Source organism: Camelus dromedarius, chromosome 23, assembly GCF_036321535.1.
Source record: "Camelus dromedarius isolate mCamDro1 chromosome 23, mCamDro1.pat, whole genome shotgun sequence".
NCBI lineage: Eukaryota > Metazoa > Chordata > Mammalia > Artiodactyla > Camelidae > Camelus > Camelus dromedarius.
This window is the reverse complement of record NC_087458.1, coordinates 12,640,043-12,666,159: the sequence shown is the minus strand read 5'-3', so window position 1 is coordinate 12,666,159 and position 26,117 is coordinate 12,640,043. Positions and strand designations below refer to the sequence as shown.

Below are 26,117 nucleotides of genomic sequence, written 5' to 3'. Positions count from 1 at the left end.
TAGACCTTCCCACTCCCCCCACCCCAGGACCTTTCCTCTCCCTGAAAGCCTGGTCTCTACCTGCAGTAATAGTTTGGTTTATTTCTGACCAAGAGAAAAGCACCAGGAACTCTAAGCACTAATTCTTAGTATGTATTGTCTACCATGGCACCGTTCTAAGAGGTTTGCACGCTTTAACTAATTTCCCTCATAAAAACGCATGGCAGCAGTGAAGAACTGGAGTACAATGCGCTCTCTCTCCTCCAAATAGTCACGTTAGACAGCGCGGTACCGGAGAAGGAGTTCCGATCTCAGGATCCTACAGAGCTCAGTTCAAATTGTGGCTCAACTGCTTACTCAATCAGGACCTGCGCTGTTCCGTCACCTATAAAGCAGTTATAAACATGTCTGCCTAGAGTTGCCTGAGTGAAGATCAAACGAGATCCCAGCCTCGATGCTCAGTGCATGGTCAGGGCTCAGTAATGCTGCACCTCGGCACGTCAGCAAAGAAAGCAGCAACGGCCATGACAATGACCGAAGAATTATGTAATTCAACTGTAATTCTTTCTGTCTCACTCCAACCACTACTGACAACGAGGAGCAGAAAAGAGACGTGAATAGCTGCACAAGTTATTTTAATTTTAAGTTCATAAAAGTACACAGAAGTACATTACATGCATCATCCTACAAAACGATAACCTACGAGAGTACATAAAACTGACTGAGCAACATTATGTGGTACTTTTGATACTTCCAGTAACTTCAACTTAACTATTCCCTTTCCAAATATAAAATTAACAATCGGCAAGCTATTTACAAAAAGATGTGCAATTCTGTTAATCAGGTTGACATTCTGAACATCTTCTTCTTCAGCTCAGCTGTTTTCTCATCTATTTTAGCACAACAGTCCTCTGTTGCCTTTTCAATGCCTTCATGGTACTTCTCCAAAGCAGCTTTCAAGCTGAGAAATATTTCCTAAGTGAAATATGAAAATGAAATAGAGTTGCAAGTATTCCAATAGTCTCATTCATATTTATTACTAATATTTTAAAACCTAGACAATCTTATGCATATGTGCACACATATGTGTGCTTACTCTTATTAAATATTCATTCTGTAAGCTGTATGGATGCATCAAAAAGTCAGCTGCTTAGAAAGAACAAAGCAGAGATATTAACAATGACTTGGATTCCAAGACGTTAAGAACATATTTTTAATTATCAAAGACAAATTTTTACTTTGGAGCTTTTAATGTTTACCAGGCAAATAAGCAGCTATCACCTCTGTATTTGACCCTGATTGTCATTTAAATGATACATAAACAGATTTAATAAGTAATCTATAGGACTGAAAAATATACTAATACCTTTTAAAGCTGTTTTAATAAACTGATAAGGCAGTTCTACTATAAGTAATAAGTTTTCACATAAACCTAATGGATGTGTTAAGAATTAATAAAAAATACAGAACAATATTTATAGATTGAATAAAATAATAAAAGAAACCAATTAGTCTGCGTACATTGTCTTCTATTTCATATTTATCAAATACAACTTTTGATCTGTTTATTATTTTTTCCTTAAATAAAATAATTCTCAAACCTTGGTGCAAGAAAAAGTGGTATTTGGAAAGATTATAAGAAGTGTTTCACCACTGAAATAAAACAGCAGGCCTTTTCCAATGGGAGGAGAAAGCAGTAAATGGGTATAATGGGCACAAATGTTCTCAATCTTAAGTGTTGCTCCCATTAAGTTTTTCTTAAACCTATAGTTTGGCTACTACTTATCTTAGTTTAAATTCTAATGTAGATACTTCTGATCTGGAGCAAATTACACGGATTATAATTTAATATGGTATGAATTCAAAATGTTCCCCAAAAGAACACTGTTTGCAGAGACTGCCATCTATGCAGGTTTGAGAACTGTTGCTCTGGGTTAAGTGAATAAAAATAGATGCTTAAGGCTAAACACTTTCCCCAAATCCAAACACAGATCACTATTAAACCCTAATACAAAAACAGAAGATCTAATCAGGCATCAGATTACTACAGCTATGATGGAACACGAATCATTAGGAAAATAAACCAAAAGTTTTTGATATTTTATTTCTTAAATCTTGTAGGAAAAGTAAGGTGAACTGGTTGCTAGCTTATATAAACACCATTTTCAAAAAAAAATCAGCACATTCAGCAGCTAAAGATCAATTTAATTTCCTAGGTCTATGGGGATATATATTTATTTATACTAAAAAAGAAAGCTGAATAAATTTGTTAGAAAGACATTACTTGTGACAAACTATTAAAATGAAGTGTGGCTAAATAAAGATATACGATCTGTAAATATCTGAATCAACCATTTCAACATACTCAGAGGAACAGTCTTCTCCTGAGAACAGCCACATTCTCAAGGAGGGACCCGATCCTGCAGACAGAACCGTGACGAATGAATGGAACACTGGAGCCCAGTCCCAGTGGCGCAGCCAGAGGCAAATGCGTGGAGTTCTAAGCCAACCTCACAGGACATTAGTAGTGATAAGTCACAGCCCTCACAAAAGCTACACACTTCACTTTCCAACTAAACTGTGCCTCCAAGTGGAACTTTATATTAATTCACATAATAAGTAAGTTTTACTGTGACGGCTTCACAGAAGTTAAGTATTTTTAAACTCAAACTCTAGTTCTGTGGTGTCTAATATGACAACCACTAGGGACGTGTGATTATTTAAACCTACATTTACGTAGCCACGTGTTCCTCAGGTGTGCCAGTCATACTTCAAGCGCTCAGCAGCTCCATGCCCCTACTGGCCACTGCACCGAGCAGCACAGGGCACTTCCAGCAGTGAGTCCCACTGGACAGCACTGGTCTAGTAATTACCTCACTTTTCAAATCAGAGAAATTTAGGATTACATAATATCCGCGGAGTTTTATGGCCAGTGTAGCCATTTGTCCCCCAAGTATGTATTAATTCATCAACCAATATATTACCAAGCACCTTCTACAAGTAGCGCCGTAAACAGTGCAACAGCACAATGGACATGCAATTACGCTTTCTACCCTAAGGAGACATACGACTGATACAAGAGTGGATACTGAGCCCCTGAAATGTGACTAGTACTAACAAGGAATTAAATTTTAAACTGTATTTCATTTTTCATTAATCTAAATGGAATGTAAATAGTCACATGCTGCTAGAAGCTACCCCACTGGACAGCACCAATCAGAATAGACTACAAATGCGATAGTATTTCAGGAGAGAAATCAAGGAGACCTGAAAGGAGCCAGAGAAAGTTATGTGGAGAATACACTTTCCATTCAACCTCAGACACAAAACTGTACAGATCCTAGAAGGCAGGGATCAGGACTTCCTTGTTCACACGCACTCCCTGAGTCAGACACAATGGTTGGCACCTAGTAGGTGCACAGACCGTTTGTTGAATGACTGGCCAAATGAAGTAATAAAATTAATAACTGCAGGAAAACAGGGAGCTCCTGTTTTAAACAGGAAAGTGTATTAATAAAAGTGATATTACAAAGAATGGCTGGAAAACGAGGGCCAATTAACCTGAACGAGAAGATTGGAAGAATCTATGATATTTATCCTCAAATGTCTTAAGTAGAAGTGTTCTTAGGTAGAAGAGGGCACAGATTTGTCCCAGAGAGAAGACCCTGGCTCACTAGAGCGCAGCAGTGGACAGTTTTAAACTCAGTATAAGAAGTGACATTTTAGTAACTAATGCTGTCCTAGGAGGACAGCTTGAGCAGTGATGAGCTCTGTAACACTAAAGACAACGAAGCAGAACACACCGGTGGTTCTCAACAGCTGCGTGAGACACTGAGGCTCACTGGCCCCACTGCTGGGAATTCTAACTCAATACATTTGGGTGGGGGTTTCTTCACTTTCAAATTCCCTGTGGAAGTCTAACACACAGCTAGCTTGAAGAAACGCAAATGCTAGATGGCTTCCCAACTTTATAGATGTTTACAGAAAGTGTACTACAGATAAGGCCCCATTCCAGGCCTGGTTTGACATGATATACTAAGGTGAAAAGTGCCTGACTGCTGTGGTTGAGAAATTTAAAATGTTACTGGTGAGATGCACAAAACTAAAAGGAATTTCAAGCAGGCGTGGGCACCTTATGGGCTCATTAACTGTATCTGACCATGTGATAACAAATGTTTGTTCATTTGATTTGGTTAAGAAGTAGGATTAAATATCTCCTAAGGTCTTTCTAATCCCCACTCTAGAGAGAAACCGAGGGCCAAGGGCTGAGTCTATATACAGTGAAAGGGCAGAAAAAAGAAAAGTAGTTGGAATGTAGAAAGAAAAGGAGGAGTAGCAAAAATCAGGGCAGTGTACTGGGCAGACCATGGGAGGGAAACCCAATCATTTTCTCTTCACTTTTCTCTCTTCCATTCCTTCCTTCTGTCCTACCTTTTAAAGTAGCCTTGAGACAGTCTTCGGTATGCATGCACACACGTACACATACTTGTGCTAACAACCTAATCTTTCAGGGGATAACAGTTCCTGAGAACAGGTACAGGGGTTGCCCACTGTGGTTCTTTTAGTATCAGGAATCCTTGCAAATTAGGTGTGGATGGTAGAAGGTAGTAACAGCAGTGTTTAAATATTTTTCAGGTATCAGAGGTCTAGGAAATCTTGACTAAGATATCAATGTAGGTAAGGTGAAGAAGAATGAGGGGAAAAAAAAGAGGCCAAAGGATTTTACATGATAAAGGGTTGTTTTTAGTGACTTCAGGTAGAGCAGCTTGGGACAATCTTGAGGATATTGGACAAACTTAAGAAGTTAAAAAAAAGAATGAGATGTAATAGAAGTACCAGGAATAGACTATTTCTTTGGGTCACTGGCAGTCAAAAAAAAAAAAGAAAACAGGTAAGCATTTTATGTTTGCACTGGACATTTTGGAAGATAAAAATGTAGAAGACAAGATGCCTGTCCTCATTAAATTTCAGACAATATGAGACAATAATATAAATACACTTGAAACAAGCAAAGTAACTTTAGGTAATTATGATAAAGTCATCATTAAAGTCTCAAAATACAGAGATAGATCTAAGCTATTTTATTTCAGGTAACAAAGCAAATACATTTAACACTGATGTTATAGTAAATACTTTTGAGATCGCTTTATCAGGAAAAGAAGATGCAGAAATTTTTTAGAAGATATTACTTAAAATCACCATCCTAAAGTAACTAAAAGTTCAGAACTTTTATGGAGCACTTACTCTTATTGCAAAGCACAATTCTAGGTGCTAACAGGGAAAAAAGGCAAGAAAGAAAAAAAGGTATGAAGGAGACATACATGCAAGCTATTCCAGGGTAATGGAAAAGATGCTACAAATGGAAATAAAAGCAACAGACCCAAGGGGCCAATTTCTACTCCGCGGAGAACTGACAAAAATCTTCAAAACGAGGGTGATATAATTTACATTTTAAACTCATGAGATTATCTGAAATTAAGTTCTTATGAACATATACTCACCTGGGACTTCAGTTTCTCCCTTTCAGCCGCATCTTTTAGTTGTTGAATTCCAAATTTAATTTTTTGGATTTCTTGATTAATTGTGGTTACTCGCTCATAGACAGCACCTCTTTTCTCTTGAACTTTATTGCAATCTCTAAAGGAAAATAGAGACGGCTAAATTGTAACTCCTCTTAAGCATCTAAAAAGCCAAACGTTTAACTCTAATTTTGAGTGTGACTCTGTATATTTGATTGACACACCTAAAATTCTTCTCAAGATATGAAAGCAAACAGATGAAAACCCCAGGGTGGCCCTGTACTCATGCCACGGCACACAGTGCGCTCTTACACACAGAAGCTGTTATTTAAAGTGAAGGTCTTAAGTCACATCTCCCCAGTTGTGCTCACCCATGTACTGCTGGCAGCGTGAATCAGCACAACTTTGCTGCAAGGCAGCCTGGCAACAAGTTAAAACCCTCGGTTCTGCCCTTTTTCTTTATCTGCACGAGGAAGAGCAAAGGAAATCTTCAGGCGAGCCCCTAGGCTGAAACAGTGACATCTCATAGACCCGCCTGGGGCATTTATTCTAAAAACACATTCTTAGAAATGATGGGAAGAAGACTCTGCCAAGGAAATGCCCCAACATAGTGGCCAAAAACGACAACAACAACAACAACAAAATGCTTAGCAAAGTATGACTTCCTACCTTAATAAAAAAATTAGACTTTTTCTCAGACTATCCTATAATGTTACAGAGCTAGACAGTAAGAAGAACCGGCTGATTCGTTCTAATACAGCTCAGGCCACTGTCTCTACAGTACACTGAAATAAGCAGTAGCGCCAGAACCCTTCTGAAGAATTATGCGAAGGAATTAGAGTGGTATCTGGAAAAGAAACAAAACTCGTACCTAAAACACCTCTAAGCCTAGACGTAGCAGCATGATAAGATTCATGGTTAACTCATCCATTTTAGTCACCTAAAGGCGGAATAGCTTTTTGACATCATAGGAGATTTGGAATCTTAGGGGGAAAAATGTATTAGGTTTTCCTAATTACTTTCCAATGCATCAAGTTGAAAATAAGTTCATACTCGATCACTGTGCGTTTGTACTGCTTGACATCCTCATGCTTCTTGTTTATTCTGAACTGCGCTGTGGCAAGTTTCTCCTTCTTCACAATCATCAGTCTTTTAAAGGAATTTTCTTCAGTCTTCAATTTCTTCAGTTCTGACTCATCACTCTCAATTTGGTCCTCCAGGTTCAGGCTCTATATTTTAAGAGACGTATTTAAAGTCAATACAACCAATTAGGATTTATAAACAAAATGAAGGACTATTTTCGAAGGTGAGCTATATATAATAAAACACAATTTTAAAATGCGATACAACTGTTTAAACGCTGAAAGCCCAGAACAAGAATGCAGACTGAACAGAAGAGATGTCAGGAAGGCACTAGGGATCCTGAGAAAGAACCTGACACCTGGAGAGGTGTTTCTATCACGGCATTTTACCAGCAAGGATTGGAATGGAGGGACATATTAGTAAGATCAGCCAACAGGCTACATTGAGGGGGTGTGGGTCTGAGCTAAGGCAGTAGGAATGAAGAGAAAAGGGGAGACCCCAGATGCAATTAAAAGCAGTGGATCTCAGTCTTTTTTTGCTGACTCTTGATGGCAGTTGAGGGGAGTATGTAGGTGGGGACGAACAGCTCAGGCAATCTCACCTTCTAACCCTCTCTTTCCTCAAAAAAGAAATTTTACCAAATGCTATGTTAGTGATCCCGGGGACAGTCTGGATTAGGATGATAGAGTTAAGAAGTGAAAAGGATTTCCAAGTCTCTAGCCTGAGAGACTCAAAGCCGTCGGCATTAGCTCTCCATCATCATTCAGGGCAGATCGGTGCCATAAACTTTACGTCTCTTTAGAGATCCCGGCTACAGTGCGAGGCAGTACGTTGGGACTTGCTGCTCACTGACTAGAAGATCACTGCCAACTGTTAGAACAAGTTCAAAATTTCATGACTTTTCCCCACAATTTACATGGCAATATGCTATGTTAATTAATTTATTACTCTTTCCATCTGAATGTTAAAATGGGTCTGCTACTGCAATGTTTAAAAAGAGCAGCGCTTTATTTCTGAGCATACACGGTGCCGCATCTATTACGCTGCAGATCCTGCTTTTCTGTAGGAAAACAGCAACAGAAAGTAAAAGCAAACCCAAGGGACTACAGCAAACTGTTACACAGTAAAGACATAAAAATTCCACATAGTACAAACCTCCTTTAAGATACTGGTTAACTTTTCCCTATTGTCTGCAAGGTCCTGTATTTTCTTTTGATATAACTGCACCTCCAGCTGACAAGAAGGCAGGCAGTCAACAGAGTCTCGATAGATTTCATACTTTTCCATCACTTCTTGCTTTGAAAGAAAAAGAAAAACACGGAAACCACTTCGACACTCTCCTTTATGAAACTGCAGCATGTCAATTTGTTTGCTCTTAAACAATTTCTGTACTCAATACTGAAAGCTTAAGAGCAGGGAACAATTAAGTTTCTAGGTCAGTAACAAAGCAGTATTACTGTCGTGTGTCTGAGCACATTTAATTATGCTTCCTAATTGCCAAATATCCTTGAACAAAGAAGAAGAACTGCCATAATTTTTCTAAACCATTCACTGAAGTACCCTCCAAAGGTTATTCATGACGATTTTAAAGGAGTTCATTTCTCCTAATGCTGAAACGACTCCTGATCACTCCTGGGCAATTACATTACCAATTATAATCTTCCTATTCATTTGTCTAGTAACTATTATTATATCACTATTACAGCTAATTCTTTCAAAGAGATGAATTCTTCTAAAATTAGGAAATGAACATATGTTAACCATAAGCACTGCATAATACAAAGGTTTCTTTCCTTTCCCCAGTAGCCTACCCCTCCTCCCACCTTATTAACTAGTTGGATTTTGTCTTCAGTGAAATGCTTAATCATATTATTGCTCATTTGTCCATTGAGTTGTCTTTTTCTCACTAATTTGTAAAGACTATTTTGCATTTTTGCACGTCATGGATATAATCCCTTTATCTGTCATATGCACTACATGCACAGGTCTACTTCTTGCTATAGCTTTTGGGTTTCCAATCTTAATTTTAAAATTCTATCCCATCCAAGATAATATAAATGTTCTCCTAAAATTTCTAAACTTGTTTCATTTTTAATCCAATTAAAATTCATTTTTGTAAATGCTACAAGGTGTAGACTCAACTCCCTTTTCTTCTAGATGAACAGCCAGTTGAACCAGAATTGTTTATTATTTCGGAACTCTCATTTCTGTTCTAGTAATCCTTGTCTATTCTGTGATAATTCCTGATCATCAGGAATGACCTAAATAACAAATACAGAGACAAACCAGAAATGTTTTTTTTTTAATTACTGGTTTAAAAACCTCCTCATAAAGGATGCTAAATTGTCTACCCACTTCTACTTCCGTCCCACCCTACCACAATCCATCTCCCATAGTAACCCATAATCTTTTTAAACATAAATCATACCATGTTCCAACATCCCGCTTTGAACCAACCAGTGGTACATCCTTGCTCTTAAGATAAAAGCCAGCACCCTGAATAATCTGCCTGTTGCCTATTTTTCCATCATTGTTTCATGCCTCTCTCCTTATACTTCATGCTTTCTTCCTTGAATATAACTTACTCCTATTACCTCACAGAATTTGCGTATGCTGTTCCTTCTGTCTTGAATGCTCTTCCAAGTATAAGTTTATATGATAACCTCTTCATCCTTCAGATGCCAGCATAAATTTCCACTTCCTTCCCACCCCCACCTCTGATTTCCACAATACTAAATTAGGCTACTCTCATTATGCTATTTCAAAGCACCTTATACTATTTTTTTATTTGTCTGTTTGTTTCTCTTTTTGGTGTTTTTAATAGACTTTATTTTTTAGAGCAGTTTTAGGTACACAGCAAAATTCAATAGAAGGTTCCGGGAATTCCTATATACTTCCGGCCCCTACACATGTACATCCTATACTTTTTCTTAATACATATTATAATTTGTAATTATATAACTGATTATAAAATTGTCTAATACTTTTCTCCCTTAAAATAAAGTAACTAAGCCTCATGAGGACAGGTCATTTCTGTTCTGATCACCCAGGGCAAAGACTCAAAAGTTAGTTGCATAATTTAACAAATGTCCTGAAATTATATTTCGTTTCCCTACATCCACTTTAGAAAAGAGCTAAAAATTAAAGACAAGGGCAAAAAGCTAAAGAGGAAGAGATGTATAGGTAATCTGTAAATTAAAAAATTAACACATGATTAAACAAGAGTTGCTAAAAAGAAAAAAAGATAGAAAAGCATTAAAATAAAAAGAAAACTCACTCTGGAATTTTTAAGCTTCTGGACTGTATCTTTCATTTTTTCTTTATAATTCTTTAGCTTCTCTGGAGAATCCACAATTTTTGTTTTCAAACCCTCTTGTATTTCTTTCAAAGAAACCACTGACAATTTTAGTTCATTCTGTTGAGAAAAGATTTTTATATGTAAGGCATAATAATAAAACTGCTGATTTGCCAGTATAATAATGGAAAAGAACAAAGAAATCGGGTCTATGCTTGCTGTAATGGGGGTAAAGTTAAATTATGACCACACCACTCCCCTGCCTGACTGCTCACATCTGTCCATAGGCCAAAGATCAAGCTCCTTAGTGCAACACGCAAGATCCTTCATATGCAGCTCTGAGTCTCCCTTCCAGTGTCATCTTCCCCCAGTTTCCTACTATACCCCACAATCCAGTAATACTAGGCAGTCTTATGTTTGCACAATTACAAGGGATCTCTCCCTCTTAGCACGGTCCTCCTGAGTATCATCATCCCCTTCCTGTACTGCGTGTGAATTTCTACTAACCCTTGAAAAGCCTGCTCCTGCTTCCTCTGTATTCCTTCTATAAACAGGATAGTTATTGTACATGCACTACCATAATTATGCACTTAACATGTTTCTGAACTGAATGAGCAACTTGGGGTTGTACACAGTTAGCTCTGCTCCACCAGAACCCAGAGAAAGTAATAGCACCGGCAAGGTACTCAATCCATGGTTAGTAACTAAAACAGACTTCCTGCTCCTCAACTTCAGACCACTTAGGAGCTGAGGTGAAGGGTATCTGAGAATTCTTTTAAAACTTTTCTGTACATCTAAAATTATGTAAAAAGAAATTCCTTCCCAAGTATTAGTTGATAAAATTACATTTACATTATTTTGGGACACCCTATAACTCTATGTACTGATGAAGGAAAGACTGCCAAAAAATTTAAGAATAAGAATAAATTCACTGATCTCCATAGAACACAAACCTGTCCCTATGAAAACAGCATAACAAAATAGCAACAAATGACTATATGCACCTATAAATGTGCACGTAGCAGCACAGAAAAAGGACTGGAAAGGTGTAACCTCTAGTGGGCTGAGAAGACAGGGGAGAGGGCCCTTCATCTCTCTCTCTCTCTCTCTCTCTCTCTATGTATGTATATGTATGTATGTGTGTGAGTGTGTGTGTGTCATTTGAATATTTTATAACAGGAGTGTATTACTGTATGGTTTGTGTAGTTTGTGTAAATTATTTTTAACTAAAATTTTTTTAAAGTTTTTACTTTTTGATCAACTAATTCAGAGACCAAAGCTGAATGTCTAAAACAATATATTTGTTATTTTACTCTTAAAATTTAGCAAACCATGACATTACCTATTCTTTTAATGCCCTACAAAATTAAAGATCATTTTCCTTTCATTAGCATTGACTTTCATCATTTTCCTTCCTTTACAAAAAGTCTAAATTTGATATTATAACTACAAAGTGATTTTGTTTTAATATAGATTGGAACAGAGAGAAATGAATAAAGGCAGATCTTTCCATGTATGGAATTAAAGCCAAAACCATGAAGGCTATATTTAGAAATTATACTAAATAAAAACATAAACCTTCTAACAGGAAAAAAAGATGAATTTGAAAGACAAATAAAATTAATAACCCTAATTCATAGAGTTAAAAAATAATACACAAGAAACATAAACAGGTAGTTCACAAAGTGAAAAATAGTAACAAGCCACTGAATAAGGTGGTCAAAATCACTTTGAAAAAAAAAAATCAAAATTAAAATGAGGGGTTTTTTTCCTATAAGAGTAACAAAGAAAAAAAAAAAAAGAAAACATAAAAACATCAATTTTGACAAAGATGTAGTAAAAGGAATACTCTCACATTCTATTGGTAGGAGTGCAAATTGGTATCTTTTAGAAGTCAGCTTGACAGTGTGTGCCAAATTTAAGTGTGATTCCCTTTAACCCAGAAATCCTACATTTAGGAATCCACCTGAAGATAAACATCATCCTGGTGCACAAATATATATGCACATGTGTAGGCGTGTAGCACACACACACTATTGTTCAACAGCAAAAGAAATTAGAAGCAATGTGATTGTCTGTCAGGACACTAAAAGGATCTACATTAAGGTCCATCATAGAACGCACAACCACATGCAGTTATGAAAATGAGGGTCTATAATGACATTGTAACTATTTATACCATATTGTAAAGTGAAAAAAAAAAGCAGGCTTGAGACATGCAGAGTATAGTATCACTTATGTAAAAGTACACACGTACTGGCACATTTGCAGAGAAATGTAACCGATGACATGTTGCTGATTGTGCAGTGAGCTTTCAGGTGATTTTCACTTCCACCATACACGTCTGCATTTACATATTTTTTAAAATAACAGTCACCCATTATATTTAAATTTTAAAAATTTGAATTAGTTTCATTTTAAGGGAAAAAGAGAGAAACATTTGACAATAACACAGAGTTAAAATACTCCTCCACAAAAAGATTCAAACCTTAAATGCTAGTTAAATGAAAAGATGCTTACCAAACGCTTGGTTTTCTCTGAAATATCTGACTTCTTCTGGGAATTTCCCTCTTGAAGCACTATCTAAGTAAAAAAACAAACAGCTGCTTTAGAATGGTTCAAGACAGATTTAAATTTAGCCACTCAATGCTTTCTCATAAAATAAAAGTAACAAAGGAGAGGACTTAAACGGACTAGACCAGATATTCTCAAACTTTCTCTGTTCGTGATGACCCTACGGCCAAAAGAAGCACCTAACAGCCCCTTTGTTAAGTAGTTAAATCCAAACAACTGGGCAAGGACTTATGTCTTAACAGCTTAGCAGCCCTTTGAAAAAGTAAAACACACAAACTGAAAGAAAAATAACATTTTTATTTTATTTTTAAACAGCCACAACTACTTCCAATTGGATGTATGTACTGCATAAACTGGGCACAGCACAAATTCACAAATCTTAGAATCACTGGACCCAGACAATTCTCATTTCCTGTTGCATGATGATTTTCACATAACATTTGCTTTTTATCATAGCAAATGTCAAAGCCCCAGGTTCACAAAGACACGAAAGGAAGGTAACATGAGTTAACATTGAAACTGTGAAATTCCTCGAGCTAGAAGTTGAAGCAGTGTCTGATAATGCTGAATGCCCTTGTTTCCCTTTAAAATTTAAAATCTCCTGAAGCACCCCTGAGGGTTTGCTGCAGCATCCAGGGTGCCTCAATGCACAGTTTGAAAACATCAGGATTAGACACAGAAAAATCGTAAAAAATTCTAGTCAACAAGACAGCGTATAACTTCGACAACATAAAGAAATAATCATGGTTTGACCTGGATGACAGAAGTATATATCCATTATAAGGGGCAAAAGCGGACACAGTGATATTCTCTATTTCTTTAATAATTGAAAGTAATGTGCTCTTAGACCCTCCACATCTACAAAGAAACCTTTTCGAAAAAGTTTAAGGTGTCTAACAACAGATACCGTTTTTTGACGAAACTCTTGATTCAGCGACTGCTGCAGCTCCTGAATGTCATCTGAAAGCTGCTTGAACTCTGCTTGCTCTTCAACTGGAACAGAGCTAAACACAGCAAAATAGATTAAAATTACACACATCAGGTTCTTAACCTTGAATGGCCAAAAAAAAGAGTCTCTGCCCTCCAATAACTTAAGTGAAAAAAGCCATCTGCTCTCATGTTTCTGAATTCCTATCCTTCCACATGACAGCGATTTTAAATTGATGAACTGGCCCCTGGTACCCAGAGAAAATAAACATCAGATGAGTTCCTTCAATTTCCTGCCACCAAACCTATGCACGGACTCATCTGTGCGCACACCTACCCCTCCCAAGTCCACTCTTACTCTCAGTGCTGATTTCCCCACCTCTGCCAGGGCCCTCCTCTCCCCACAGCCCCCTCCCGCATCACCCACTTCTTGTGCTCTGCTAATCCTTCCCAAGAGCACTTACACACATTCTAGTCTCTTCCTTATGAACGTTCTCAACTTTAGTTTTTGAAACATAGTATAGAATTGTTATTTTAATTTTCACTTTCCTAACTGCTAGCGAGCTTAACAGTCTTTACATGTTTTTAATGAGCTATCTGCCCTTCTTCCTCTGTAAAGTCCCTATTTATAGCCTTTGCCCATTTTTCTGTTATCTTCCTTCCTGTCAGTCTGTAGGGGATCTCTGTGTATTAGGAATACTAGGCTTTGTTATTAGAGATGGTAATGCTCTGCTGCATATGTTGCAAATATTCTCTCCCAGTCTGTCACTTCTCTTTTGACTTGGTTTATGGTAAATTTACCATGTTAAATTTTAATATCTAACTCCTTTTCCCAGTCTTTTCAGCTTACTGTTGTCTCTAAAGGCAATTTACGCCAAGGCTGGCTGAAAAAAGATCTCACCTAAAATAGATAAACCCAAAGACATCAACAAATTAGAAGGGATAAAAAGTTCTTCTGTTCAAAATCAATATATATAAGGCCAAGAAATCATAGCCCTCAAATGATTCTTTCTCCTTTGAGTCAAAACAAAACAAAGAAAACCTCTGTTGAAGGAATAAAAATGTTAACAGAATTAACCGATCTGAAGGAAGAAAGAGAATCCGGTCAGTTATTACTCAGGTACATAAGATAATACCTCCAGATATAATTTGGGAGAGTCAGTTAATGGCTTTAAACATCGCTGGCTAATGCGCTAACAACAACAACAACAACAACAACAACAACAACAACAACAACAAAAAGGTCAAAGAATGCATTATGCATTAAGAGAAAGAAGAAAAACTAGCTTTTCTTTTCCAGAAAAGGTAAACTTACATACTCTGCTAGTTAGTAAGGAAGATAAAACAGTAAACTATAGGTTGTAAAATACTACTTACGTTCAGTTTGCATTTTGAAATTGCATTTGTTTTATTTGTAAACCTCCTACTTACTCAAGTCTCTCCAATTTCATTAACGCCTCCTGATGAGCAGTATTTAACTGCTGCAATTTGTCCACAGAAGATTTCTATTAAAGCAATTTTAATAATTCCATGTTAGTGTTTTTCAATATAATCAGTGAAGTATTTTTTAAAATATCTACCAGTACAGGCTGCGAAATGCTTACTCACTCTACAACTTTCACCATCAGAACTAAGAAATTTAAGAAAGAATCAGGCATCATAAGTGAATTAGGAATTTCTTTACGTACTCAACACACAAATGTAGAGTTCTTAGCACAGTTAGGCATTATGCTAAGTACCGGGAAAAATTCCCAAGAAAGGACTAACTTATAATTCCTGGGCTTAAGTAGTTCAATCTCCTTGAAGAGTCAGAAAAACAAATATAAAACTACAAAACAGCTTGTTACAGGACTGAATACAATGACATCCAATCCAACTTGGGCAAAGGAGCGTCACAGAGGGTTTCACAGAAATGACAGATGTGTGAGCTGTGTCTTAAAAAATGAGAAATTAGCGAAGCAAAATCGTGTGTTTGTATGTGCTGGCACAGACAAGTGTAAGTTTTGGAGAGTATGTGATGTTCAGGGGTATAAGCTTAATGTAATTTGAATAAGGCTGTAGTTCTCCATATAGCTCAGCTGCTTAAGTCCTAGCACTCTAGTGTGACTTGGGTGCTTTTCTAAAAGTATGGTACCCCAAAACTGAGGACAGGTGGGAACAGGTCACACAGATGACCCATAGTCTTACAAATTCTCTAAATTGTTGACAAAATGAGTTTCTATCTGTGAAAGTGATTTACTTGGACTGAATCTTATAATGCAATGCTGGGCAAGCATGATAAACAAAACAAAACACTTAATTAGGCCATTATTTAGAAAGCAAATATAAACCTCGAACACCTTAATAATTTGAAGAACACTACATTATCTATCAAACTTCAAAGAAAAAAAATATGGTTATCACTATGCTCCTCTCTTGCATTTCCTAACATAGGAAAAGGAGTCTCAGCTATGAGATTAAAACAAAAAAGTCCAACCTCTCCCTAATGATGCCAAATAAAGAAGAAAATCTCACTCTCAGATAAGCTTACTAAAAATCTGCAATTCATATAATATATAAATTTGATCCTAATGTCCATAAAACAATTAGGTATCTGTGACAACGATTTCAAAACAGATTAGTAGTTCAAAATGATGTTACTGATCAGGTATGTGACCCACAATATACTTGAAGCTTACATATTGCCAAAGAAACTCCATATAGGTCTCACGGCATGCTTCTCTGAAGTGAATGAAGTTGATGATGCCACTTAAAAATCGACTTGTCCGTTTTGCTTCTAAAATAGAAAGCAATGCTCTTTCAATAAAGCTTCGAAACCATGTAACATAAAAATGAAAATTCATCTTCTCCCACCATATATTCTGCTCATAGTATATAGAATAAAAATGTGTGTATGCCAGTTAACCACAGTGCAGGATATCTGCCCTAACTTAAAGATCAGAATTATCTTAGCATCAATAATCAAAAAAAAAAAAAAAAATAGAAACCACTTTTGCCCATGAGAACAATAGGGCCCAGATTTACTAGCCCATTTAGACAACCAGAAAACCAGAAAAAAATATATAAAGCAACACACTGTGGACACTGAACAACAGGCAATATATGACAGCAGTCCCCAAGAGAAATAAATGAGGTGAACCCTATTAATGTACCAGCCTACCACTTACGAGAATTTTCAGGTTGTGCTGCAGGGAGGGAGAACACAAACAGAACTCATGGGTTTTGCTGAGTCATGAAGATAAAGTTTAGAGTTTAGAGAGACCAAAGCAACCAGAATTTATTAAAGCTCTTCCTGATTCAGCCTTTATAAACATATTCTATAAATATATTCCACTTGTTCAAGAAGGTAGAAAAAAAGAATCAGCATTATAAGGTGAGAAAGGATGTTTTACAAAGACCTGAATCCAACTTTTACAACTGAAAAATAAAACATCTAAAATGAAAAATACACTGTAGAGGCTTAATAGCAGATCAGACCTACAGACGAAAGGGCTAGTGAAATTGAAGACACAGCAACAAAAGCGTCTAAAGTGAAGGCCAGAGGGAAAAAATGAACAGAGTTCCCAAGAGCAGAGGGACAAAATCAAGCGACACAACAAATGTGTAACTGGAGTCCAAAAAAAGGAATGGATGAAAACCTTCTATAAAATAGCTGAGTATTTCCCACATTTGATAGAAACTATGAACATATCCAAGGAAGTGAGCAAATCTAAGTAAGGGGAAAAATCAAACAGAAAGTCCTCAGAAGGCACATTATAATCAAACTGCTGAAAGCTTGTGATAAAGAGTCTTAGTAAAAACAGCCAGACATGCAGAGAACCAAGAGACAGTAACTCCAGGCTGAGTAAGCAAATGGTCTGGATGATTAACTTCCATTTACAAACAGCTGATGATGCCTTGGACCCACATGACACAGGTAATTGGAGTTGAGATCCCTACAAGAAGTGGGACTCTAGAGAGGCTACATCCTTCGTGAAATGGTAGATCAGAGAAAGAAAAATCTCTCATACCACCACAGGGAAATGGCAAAGCTACTACTGTCTCAGCCTTGTCTCTAGTGAGGAAATAATCTCCCCTGAGAATTCTGAACCTTGGGCCTATCGCCATATGGATTTTTAGTCTAAATTAAACTATATACGTGATCCAAGAACTACCAAAATTAGGAATTAAGATTAAAAAGTGATCTTTAGCCAATATTAACCCTGGAATAACTGTCAAAATCTAAACATACCTCAGGAGGGATGTGGCCTCAATCCCAGAAGCAAAAGAAGACCATAGACTAACCTACTGAAGATGAGCTTAAATTTTAATCCAAAATGCATGTGCACACGTGCACTCAAACACACAAGAAACCATCTATAATCAGTTTGTGGGATGCAGCTGAAGCAGGGCAAAATGGAAATTCATAGCACTAAACACTTACATTAGGAAAGAAGGTCTCAAATTGATGTCCTCAGCTTCTACCTTTAAAAAACTTGGAAGAAAAAAGAGAAGAACAAACCCAAAGCAAGCATGAAATAACAAGAAATAACAATGAGCACAAACTCAATAAAACAGAAAACAAACTGATCAGGGGAAAATAAAAGGGTGAAGAAACAAATTACTAATGTCAAAATCAGAAAGGGGACATCACTACTGACCCCAAAGACTACGAAAATGATACAGGAAAATTATAAACAACTTTATGTAAATAAATTTGCCCATTTAAATGAAATGGGTAAACTCGCTGAAAAAGGTAAACTACAAAGACTCACTCAGGAACTCTGGCAATAAACAACCAGAGTAGCCCTTTATTTATTAAAATGAATTAATTTAAAACCTTCCCACAGAAAAAAACACCATCCTACACAGATTCACTGGTGAATTCTACCAAACATTTAAGAAATACAAATTTTATAAAACTGTTCCTGGAAATGAAAGAGGAAATCTTTCTAAACTCATCCTAAGAGGTCAGCAACACCCTGATAATCCAAATCTGTCACTGCAGTGACATTACAGACCAATATCCCTCATGAACATCATCACAAAAAACACACAACAAAACATTAGCAAACCAAATCCATTAATCTATTAAAAACACATAATGTATCATAACCAAATGGGGTTCATACTGAATACAACAAAATTGGTTTAACATTCAAAAATCAAACATAATCCACTAGACCGAAAAAGAGAAAACCACATGATTTTCCCACTAAATGCAAAAACAGAATTTAACAGAAGTCAACACCCATTCATGACACAACTAGGAATAGAAGTTCCTTATCCTGATAAAGGCCATCTAAGGAAACCCTATAAACGAACATTATCCTTACTGATGAAAGCCAGAATGCTTTCCCCTTGAGACTGGGAACAAGATAATGATGCCTGCTCTCAACAGTTTAATTCAACATTACACTAGAAGTCCTAGCCACTGCAGAAGGAAAGAAAAAGACAAAATACATCTAGACTGGAAAAGTCTTTGTTCTCAAATAATGGCTGCCAATGTAGAAAACCCTAAGGAATCTACAAAAAAAATCTACTAGAAATGAGATCAATATATAAAAATCAATTGTTTCTCTACACTAGCACTAACCAATCAATCAGAAATTCAACTAAAGAAATGTACAATATCATTAAAAATTTGAAGTACTTAGGGATAAGTTTAATAAAATGTATATAAGACTTATACTCTGAAAATTATAAAACATTGTGAAAAATTAAAGACAACTTAAATAAATGGAGATATACACATGGATTAGAAGACTCAATATTATCAAGCTGTCAATTATTCAAGTGAACTATACATTCAAAGTAATCTCAGTCAAAATTCCATGGTGAGGAGGGGGCAGGTATGAAAGTGACCAAGTTGATTCTAAAGTTTATATGGAAATGCAAAAGGATCAGGATAATTAAAAGCATTTTGAAAAAGAGAACAAAGTTATAGGACTTACACCAACTGATTTCAAGACTTACTATAAAGCTAAAGTAATCAAGGTAGTATGGTTGGTGTGAAGAGACATACGGATCAATGGAGCAGAAGAGTGAAGCCAGAAATACACACACATATATATACATACATATGTGTGTGTGTGTGTGTGTGTGTATATATATATATATGAGTATGAGCATATTTCTCTTTTTAAAGTAGAATTTTTAGAGTAGATTTAGGTTCACAGAAAAACTGAGCAGAAAGTAGAGTTTCCATATACTCTGTCCCCCATACATGCATAGCCTACTCCACTATTAACAACCCCCACCTGAGTGGTACATTTGTTACAAAAGATGAACCTACACTGACACATCATTACCACCCAAAGTCCACAGTTCACATTAGGGTTCACTCCTGAGGTTGCATTTTCTATGAGTTTCGACAAATGAATAATGATATGTATCCACCATTTTAGACAGATTCACTGCCCTAAAAATCCTCTGGGCCCTGGCATTCCATTCTTCCCTCCCCCCAACCCCTGGAAAACAATGGTCTTTTTACTATCTCCCTAAGTTTTGCCTTTTCCAGATTGTCATATAATTGGAATGGTATTGTAAATAGCTTTTGCAGATCAGCTTCTTAAACTTAGCAATACGTGTTTAAGATTCCTGGAAGTCTTTTCATTGCTTCATAGTTCATTTCCTTATAGCACTAAATAATATTCCACTGCCCTGATGTACTTATTTATTTACCCATTCATCTATGAAAGGATATCTTGGTTGTTTCTAAGTTTTGCCAATTATGAGTAAAGCTGCAATAAAGATCTGTGTGCAGGTTTTTGTGTGGATATAAGCTTTCAACATGTTCGGGTAAATACCAAGGAGCATGACTATTGGATTGTACAGTAAGAAAACATTTAGTTTTGTAAGAAACTGACAAACCGCCTTCTGAGGTAGCTGTATCATTCTGCACTCCCACCAGCAATGAATGAGAGTTCCCGTTGCTCCATATCCTTATTAGCATTCTGTACTGTCCGTGTTTTGGATTTTTGCCATTCTAATAGATGTGTAGTGGTTGATTAATTACTTTTGACAAAAAGTGCCAAGGTAATTCAACGGGGAATGGATGATAATCTTTTCAAGGAGTGGCCCTAGAATAATTTGATAACCATATGCATTAAAAAAAAAAAGAACCTTAAATGACATGTAAAAATTCAAGCACTAAATAATAAAAGCTGAAACTACGATATGCGTATAGCAAAATATAAGAGTAAATCTTGTCCTTGAGGACAAGATTCCTTGATAAAATAAAACAAAAAAAATAGTTTCATGAATGATAGAAGAAAAAAGTTGATCAACTAGAATCCTTAAAATTAAATATATTTTGTTTTTGAAAAGACAGTTATGAAATTGAAAAGGCAAGTAACAGACTAACAGAAAATATTTACATAACATGTATCTGATAAACTACTTGTTTCCAAAATATCTGAAGAAGGCTTCCAACTCAATAAGACAATTCAATTTTTAAAAAGTAGGCAAATGATTCAAATATACACTTCATCTAAGATATATGGATAGCAAATAAGCATATGAAAATATGCTCATTGTTATCTAGTCATCAGGGAAATATAAATTAAAATCGTGAGACACACCTAGACAGCCTCTAGCATGTCTTAAATTAAACCTTACAATATCAAGTCCAGGGAGGATGTCGAGCAATTGAAACTATCGCATACTGCGGGTAATAATGCAGGCACTTTATGATATAGCCACTTTGAAAAAGAATTTGGCAGTTTTTCAAGAAATTAAGCATGTACTTACTACATGAACCAGCATTTCTACTTCTAATATTTACCCAGAGAAATGAAAACACGTATACATAGAAAGATTTGTGTGTTAATGTTCACAACAACTTTGTTCATCATGGTCAAAAAATGGAAACAATTCAAATGTCTTTCAACTGGACAATGGATTAACAAATTGTGGTATATACTTACAACAGAATACTACTCCAAAGTGAAAGAAATTAAGTATTAATAAATGCAATAACAGACAAATCTCAAAAGGCCTTATGCTAAGTTAAGAAGCCAGACACAAAAGACTAAGGACTGTGTGATTTCATTTACATGAAGTTCTGAGAAGTCAAAAAATTACCGTGATAGAAAGCAGATCAGTGGCTGCAGGTAAAAGGAGATCACCAAAGGTAACTGACTATGAAGAGTTATGGGGGAACGTTCGGGGATCACGATGTGGCCGTGGTTATACAACTACATACATTTGTTAAGATTTATTCAACTATGCATTTAAAATCAGTGAACTTTCATTTTGAGTAAATTATATGACAATAAACAACAACAACAACAAAAGCAGGAGATCCAAAAGAGGATAAAAAACAAATTTTTAAATAGCACAACAAGTATCTTGCAACATGAAATAATCTGACGTACAAATATCAAATGAATCAGTCAAACGAATTAATTGACACAAAGTTAGGAGAATTTTACATTTTAAGATAACGTGACTATTATCAGCGCTAAAAGGTATTTTCTTCATGGTAAAAAGTAATTATTACATTTGATAAAAGTGGTATGATGAAGCCACTATCCAACTATGAAACACCAAGCTTGTGTATTATTTGTATTCATATTCTGATTTACAGGGAATTTTTCCAGTGTAAGGAGTTAAGAAAAACCAATCAGAAAAACAGCTTTTCTGTGGCTTTACAAAGGAAAAAAGTTCCAATAATAGGATATAAAAAAAAAACATCCTTGAGGATTAGATACACTTTCTAGATCCAATTTCTTTGAAGTCTTTTTTTTTTAAACATTTATTGATGGAAAGGTAAAATGTTAGATTGAAACTAAACATTAAAATTCCTTTTAAATTCTCACTTACTTGGATACAGAATATCAGCAATCTCAAAGTCATTCACCCGGCAGATGGGCAGAAACGAGTCCCTTGAAGATGAAACGGAGGAAGAATATTGAGAAGTGTATTGTGAATTACTACAAAGCCAAAGGACATAAACGTTTTATTTTCAAGAACATTTCTGGATATATTTCTCAATGTCAAAGGACCAAGTCAGAAGTCTATGACAATACATAATCCTATATCACTAAAATCTGGTCTTTCTGTGTATTATACAAGTATTCATCTAATACCAACGTATAGTTACAGATTCTAGTAAACAACACACACTCTTGGAGGTACTAGGACTCTTCAAGAATGTAAAACCCTCCAACAGTTTTAACTCACAACTTCTTAATATATCAATAGAAAGCAGAATTGAAAGTGCCACAGGTGAACGCAGGTATGTTTGCTGACAATGTATAATTTTGAATATTTATGGAATAGAGTGGAAAGAAAAATGGTAGAAACTCCTTCCCAAAGAAAATTACATTATTAAGAAAGCTTAATGTAATGTAAATACAAAAGTGAACAAAGAAAATCATGACTCTACTCACAGATGAATAAACAAATTGCTGACTGGTAAGAAGCCTTCCATTATGTGTGGGTACATGACTTCAGAGTTCACTGGCATCTACATGTAATAAATCACAAAATCCAAGTTAGACATTGATCAGAAAAAAGAAAAATCTTCAACCTCAAAAAACCTTAGTCATAGATTAAAATCAAAATGTATTAACTTATCAATATAAAAACAAACAACACAGATCCTAGCACAAAACTATAGAGTTGTCATTAATATTAATAATGCTAGGTTCACAGTGGGTGCTCAATAAAGACTTTTTAAATGAGTGAAAAACTAAAGGGATAATGGTTAGCATTTACTAAATATCAGGTACTATGCTAAGCGTTTTAAATATGTTCTCTTCATTTTTATATCAACGCTAAGACAGAGTACTACCCCTATTTTATAGACCAAGAAATTAACTTAGCAAGGTTTCACAGCAAATAAGTAGCAAAGCCTTTGATTTTTAAATAATATGTAATATTGGTGAGATTCTACAGATATTACACTTCCAGTGCATCTTCAGATGATGCCCTGATTTTAGCAAAAAAAAGATTAAGAAAATGATCTTCCTCCTAGAAATACTTAGTTTGCTAAAAGCTCAACTGCTTTATTTCAACTGTTTTAATCTCAGTGCACATCTCCTACTCTAATTTGGGGTCCATTCTGAGAAGAGAACAGTATCTGTGAAAACTTTGCTGTTGCTTATTACAGCCTATGTGGACAAACCTATAAATCTGCGAATAACTGCATAGCATCAGTAATTTGTCTCTTTTACTATAGTTTTCTTCTTACTAAAGCTATCAACGTATACCTTTATTATGCCCAAGATTCTCTTATAAGTGACATTAATTTTATATAAGCCTTTGATTTTGTGAAAAGTGAAGTCAAGAACTTCCTGTCCTGAAAACAGTACACAATGTGAGCAGGAGAAACGCAGCAAAAGAACATTCTGTTCCTCATCTGAAACCCACCATGTAAAAATGCTCCAGTCGAATTCCATATACTATTTGTAAAGCTCTCATGTAGATCATGTGCAAGACTTCAGGCTGCAAGAGAAAAATAACTTTTAACACTCTGCTGCATCACTACCACCACTAGTGTCCAGCACTGCAGGCAACGGACGCAAAGAAGAAAAGGGTGACAAAATTACTCCACTTCCCTTGAAGTACTTCCTAATTTTTCCAAATTCTGAAGCAACTTGTATACTTATCAGCTTGATCATATGTAATAAATAGCCAATGAGATCAGTTGTTTAAGCTTACAGACGAATGATAGCAAGTATATTCAAACCCAATCCAGGTAATCCATCCACATTGGGAAATGGAAAAAGAGTTAGTCTTTCAAAACACGTTGTCAGGCATGTGGCAAAAATGGCACACTGAAGGTGTACTTTTTTAAAAAAGATCTTGGGAAACCTTGTTTGATGCCTCAGATGTTAAGGTTAAGATGAGTTAGATGTTAAAGTTTAAGTGAATACTATGACCCAGGAGGTTTAAATTTAATAGGATAATAGGAGATTTTTAAGTTTTATCTTCTAAATCAGTGATTCCCTAATACTAGCCCACAGAACCTCTTCTGATTTGTATACAAGCTTCTTTAGTCTGATGTTATTCCATTTTAAAACTTAAAGAGGCACTGAGATCAAAAAGTTTTAGTTCTACATCACTAAACATGTTTTATTATGTTACCACTTCAAAATGAACACAGGAAACTGGAAGGAGACTTTGGGATTTTCTGTGACACATAAATAGTTCATTTTTGCATTTAATAACTAAAGATATAAAGAACAATGTCTGTCAAAACAAGTCAATTCTCCCTTGGGACATAATGCAAGAAAATTAGTCTATAAGCTTCCAAAGAAGACTGTAAGCACTTTTGTGATTGGAAACCACCTAGAGTAAGTTTCTTTATGCTGTACCAATAAATGGTGCCCTCAGACCACTACTCCAATAATAATAAAAAAATTTAATATATTTTAATATGTCTATGGTTTAGAAGCCTTTTTTTTTTGAAGAAAACAACTATATTAAAGATTTGAATCCCTAATGTGAATGTAGAAGCTGCCCCACATAAAAACTTAATGTTATTTTTAAATTACACTAGGTGAGAGATTTTCTCTGGATTAAAATCGCTAGCCTATGTCAAATAGTAAAATACAGTCCCATCCCCACATGCTATAGACCTAGTAGTTTAATTTCTTTTCAAATAACATCAACCACAGACAAACACAACAGCATGTTACCCTGGGATTTGGAGAAAGATCATTCTTGGAGAGGTTTTTACCATCAGCTCCTGTTAAGATTTTGTTTCGAATATGAACCACAATCTCAGCTGCATTATATCTGGGGAAAGACAAAGTTTCCATCTTCGGAGTCTCCTGCTAGTCTGAAGGAATTAAAAACAAAGATCAGAAACATGGCACAACCAGCAATTCTCATTATCTGGAAGCTGACAAATTTAAGGACAAAATTAACAAGCCAAGGTTGAACTATATTCATAGTAAAGTTAACTATCATCAAATAATCAAATATCCTAGTAAGGTAACATTAAAAACAAATACACACACATATTTCCTGAAATAACTTCTAGTCGAAAGCAACACAGTCATCTTCTCATTTTCCTAATGCTGTTTTCCTTAACATGGGAGAAGACTTAGGTTGAACAGAAATGAACCATGCTTCTCTTTTTTAAATTTGGGAGACACAGAGTTTAATAATAAGATCTATCCTGAGAATTAATCCTCAAAGCAAGATATATAGGCAACACTATCAGCAGAATCTATATACAAACAATAGCAATATAGGGCAAATAATAAAACTGTACTCTGACATTCTACTCAATGTACACATAGTGAGATGATGAATAAGGTTTCAGATGTAAGTAAGAACAGAAAAAAAATAAGAGTAAGAATAGAATAGTTGTAATTGGCAGGAATTCCAATCACCAGAGAGAGAACTTAAAAAATAAATAAATAAAACAAGAAACCACTTCCCCTAACATCCTCAGACAGTGAGATAGTCCCACCTGTATTCCCCTGGAGCAGCAGTTCTCACATTGGAGACCCCTTGGGTTGTCATACTAGAGGCGGATGCTACTGGAATCCAGTGGGAGCAGACCCAACATGCTGCTAAACATCCTGCAATGCATACGCCAGTACGCCAGACACCCAACACCAAAGAATTATTCAGTTCAAAATGTCAATAATGCTGAGGTTAGGAAATCCCACCCTAGACTAGCACTGGACTCTGTTATAATACTTGCCACAGTGCATTGTGATAATGTTTACAGAACTCTGGCACTACACTGTGAGCTCCCGGTGAGTTAAGACACTTTCGTTTTCTTCCTATCTTTAGCT

The 26,117-nt window shown here is 35.9% G+C and overlaps 1 protein-coding gene across 2 annotated transcripts in view; it reads right to left on the bottom strand.

Annotated features, from left to right (window-relative positions):
- Positions 1 to 529: 529 nt before the first annotated feature.
- NUF2 (NUF2 component of NDC80 kinetochore complex) overlaps positions 530 to 26,117 on the bottom strand; it is a 28,085-nt gene continuing 2,497 nt past the window's right edge. For both annotated transcript variants that reach the window (XM_010984431.3, XM_010984430.3), the window contains exons 2-14: positions 25,005 to 25,147; positions 23,734 to 23,808; positions 22,752 to 22,828; positions 22,183 to 22,244; positions 16,056 to 16,153; positions 14,809 to 14,882; positions 13,358 to 13,454; positions 12,397 to 12,459; positions 9,859 to 9,996; positions 7,737 to 7,877; positions 6,552 to 6,727; positions 5,481 to 5,616; positions 530 to 954 (exon numbers count right to left, since the gene is read on the bottom strand). In XM_010984431.3, the coding sequence (XP_010982733.3) occupies positions 820 to 954; positions 5,481 to 5,616; positions 6,552 to 6,727; positions 7,737 to 7,877; positions 9,859 to 9,996; positions 12,397 to 12,459; positions 13,358 to 13,454; positions 14,809 to 14,882; positions 16,056 to 16,153; positions 22,183 to 22,244; positions 22,752 to 22,828; positions 23,734 to 23,808; positions 25,005 to 25,127 (1,395 nt within the window). In that variant the 5' untranslated portion in view covers positions 25,128 to 25,147 and the 3' untranslated portion in view covers positions 530 to 819. The remainder of the gene's footprint in view (positions 955 to 5,480; positions 5,617 to 6,551; positions 6,728 to 7,736; positions 7,878 to 9,858; positions 9,997 to 12,396; positions 12,460 to 13,357; positions 13,455 to 14,808; positions 14,883 to 16,055; positions 16,154 to 22,182; positions 22,245 to 22,751; positions 22,829 to 23,733; positions 23,809 to 25,004; positions 25,148 to 26,117) is intronic.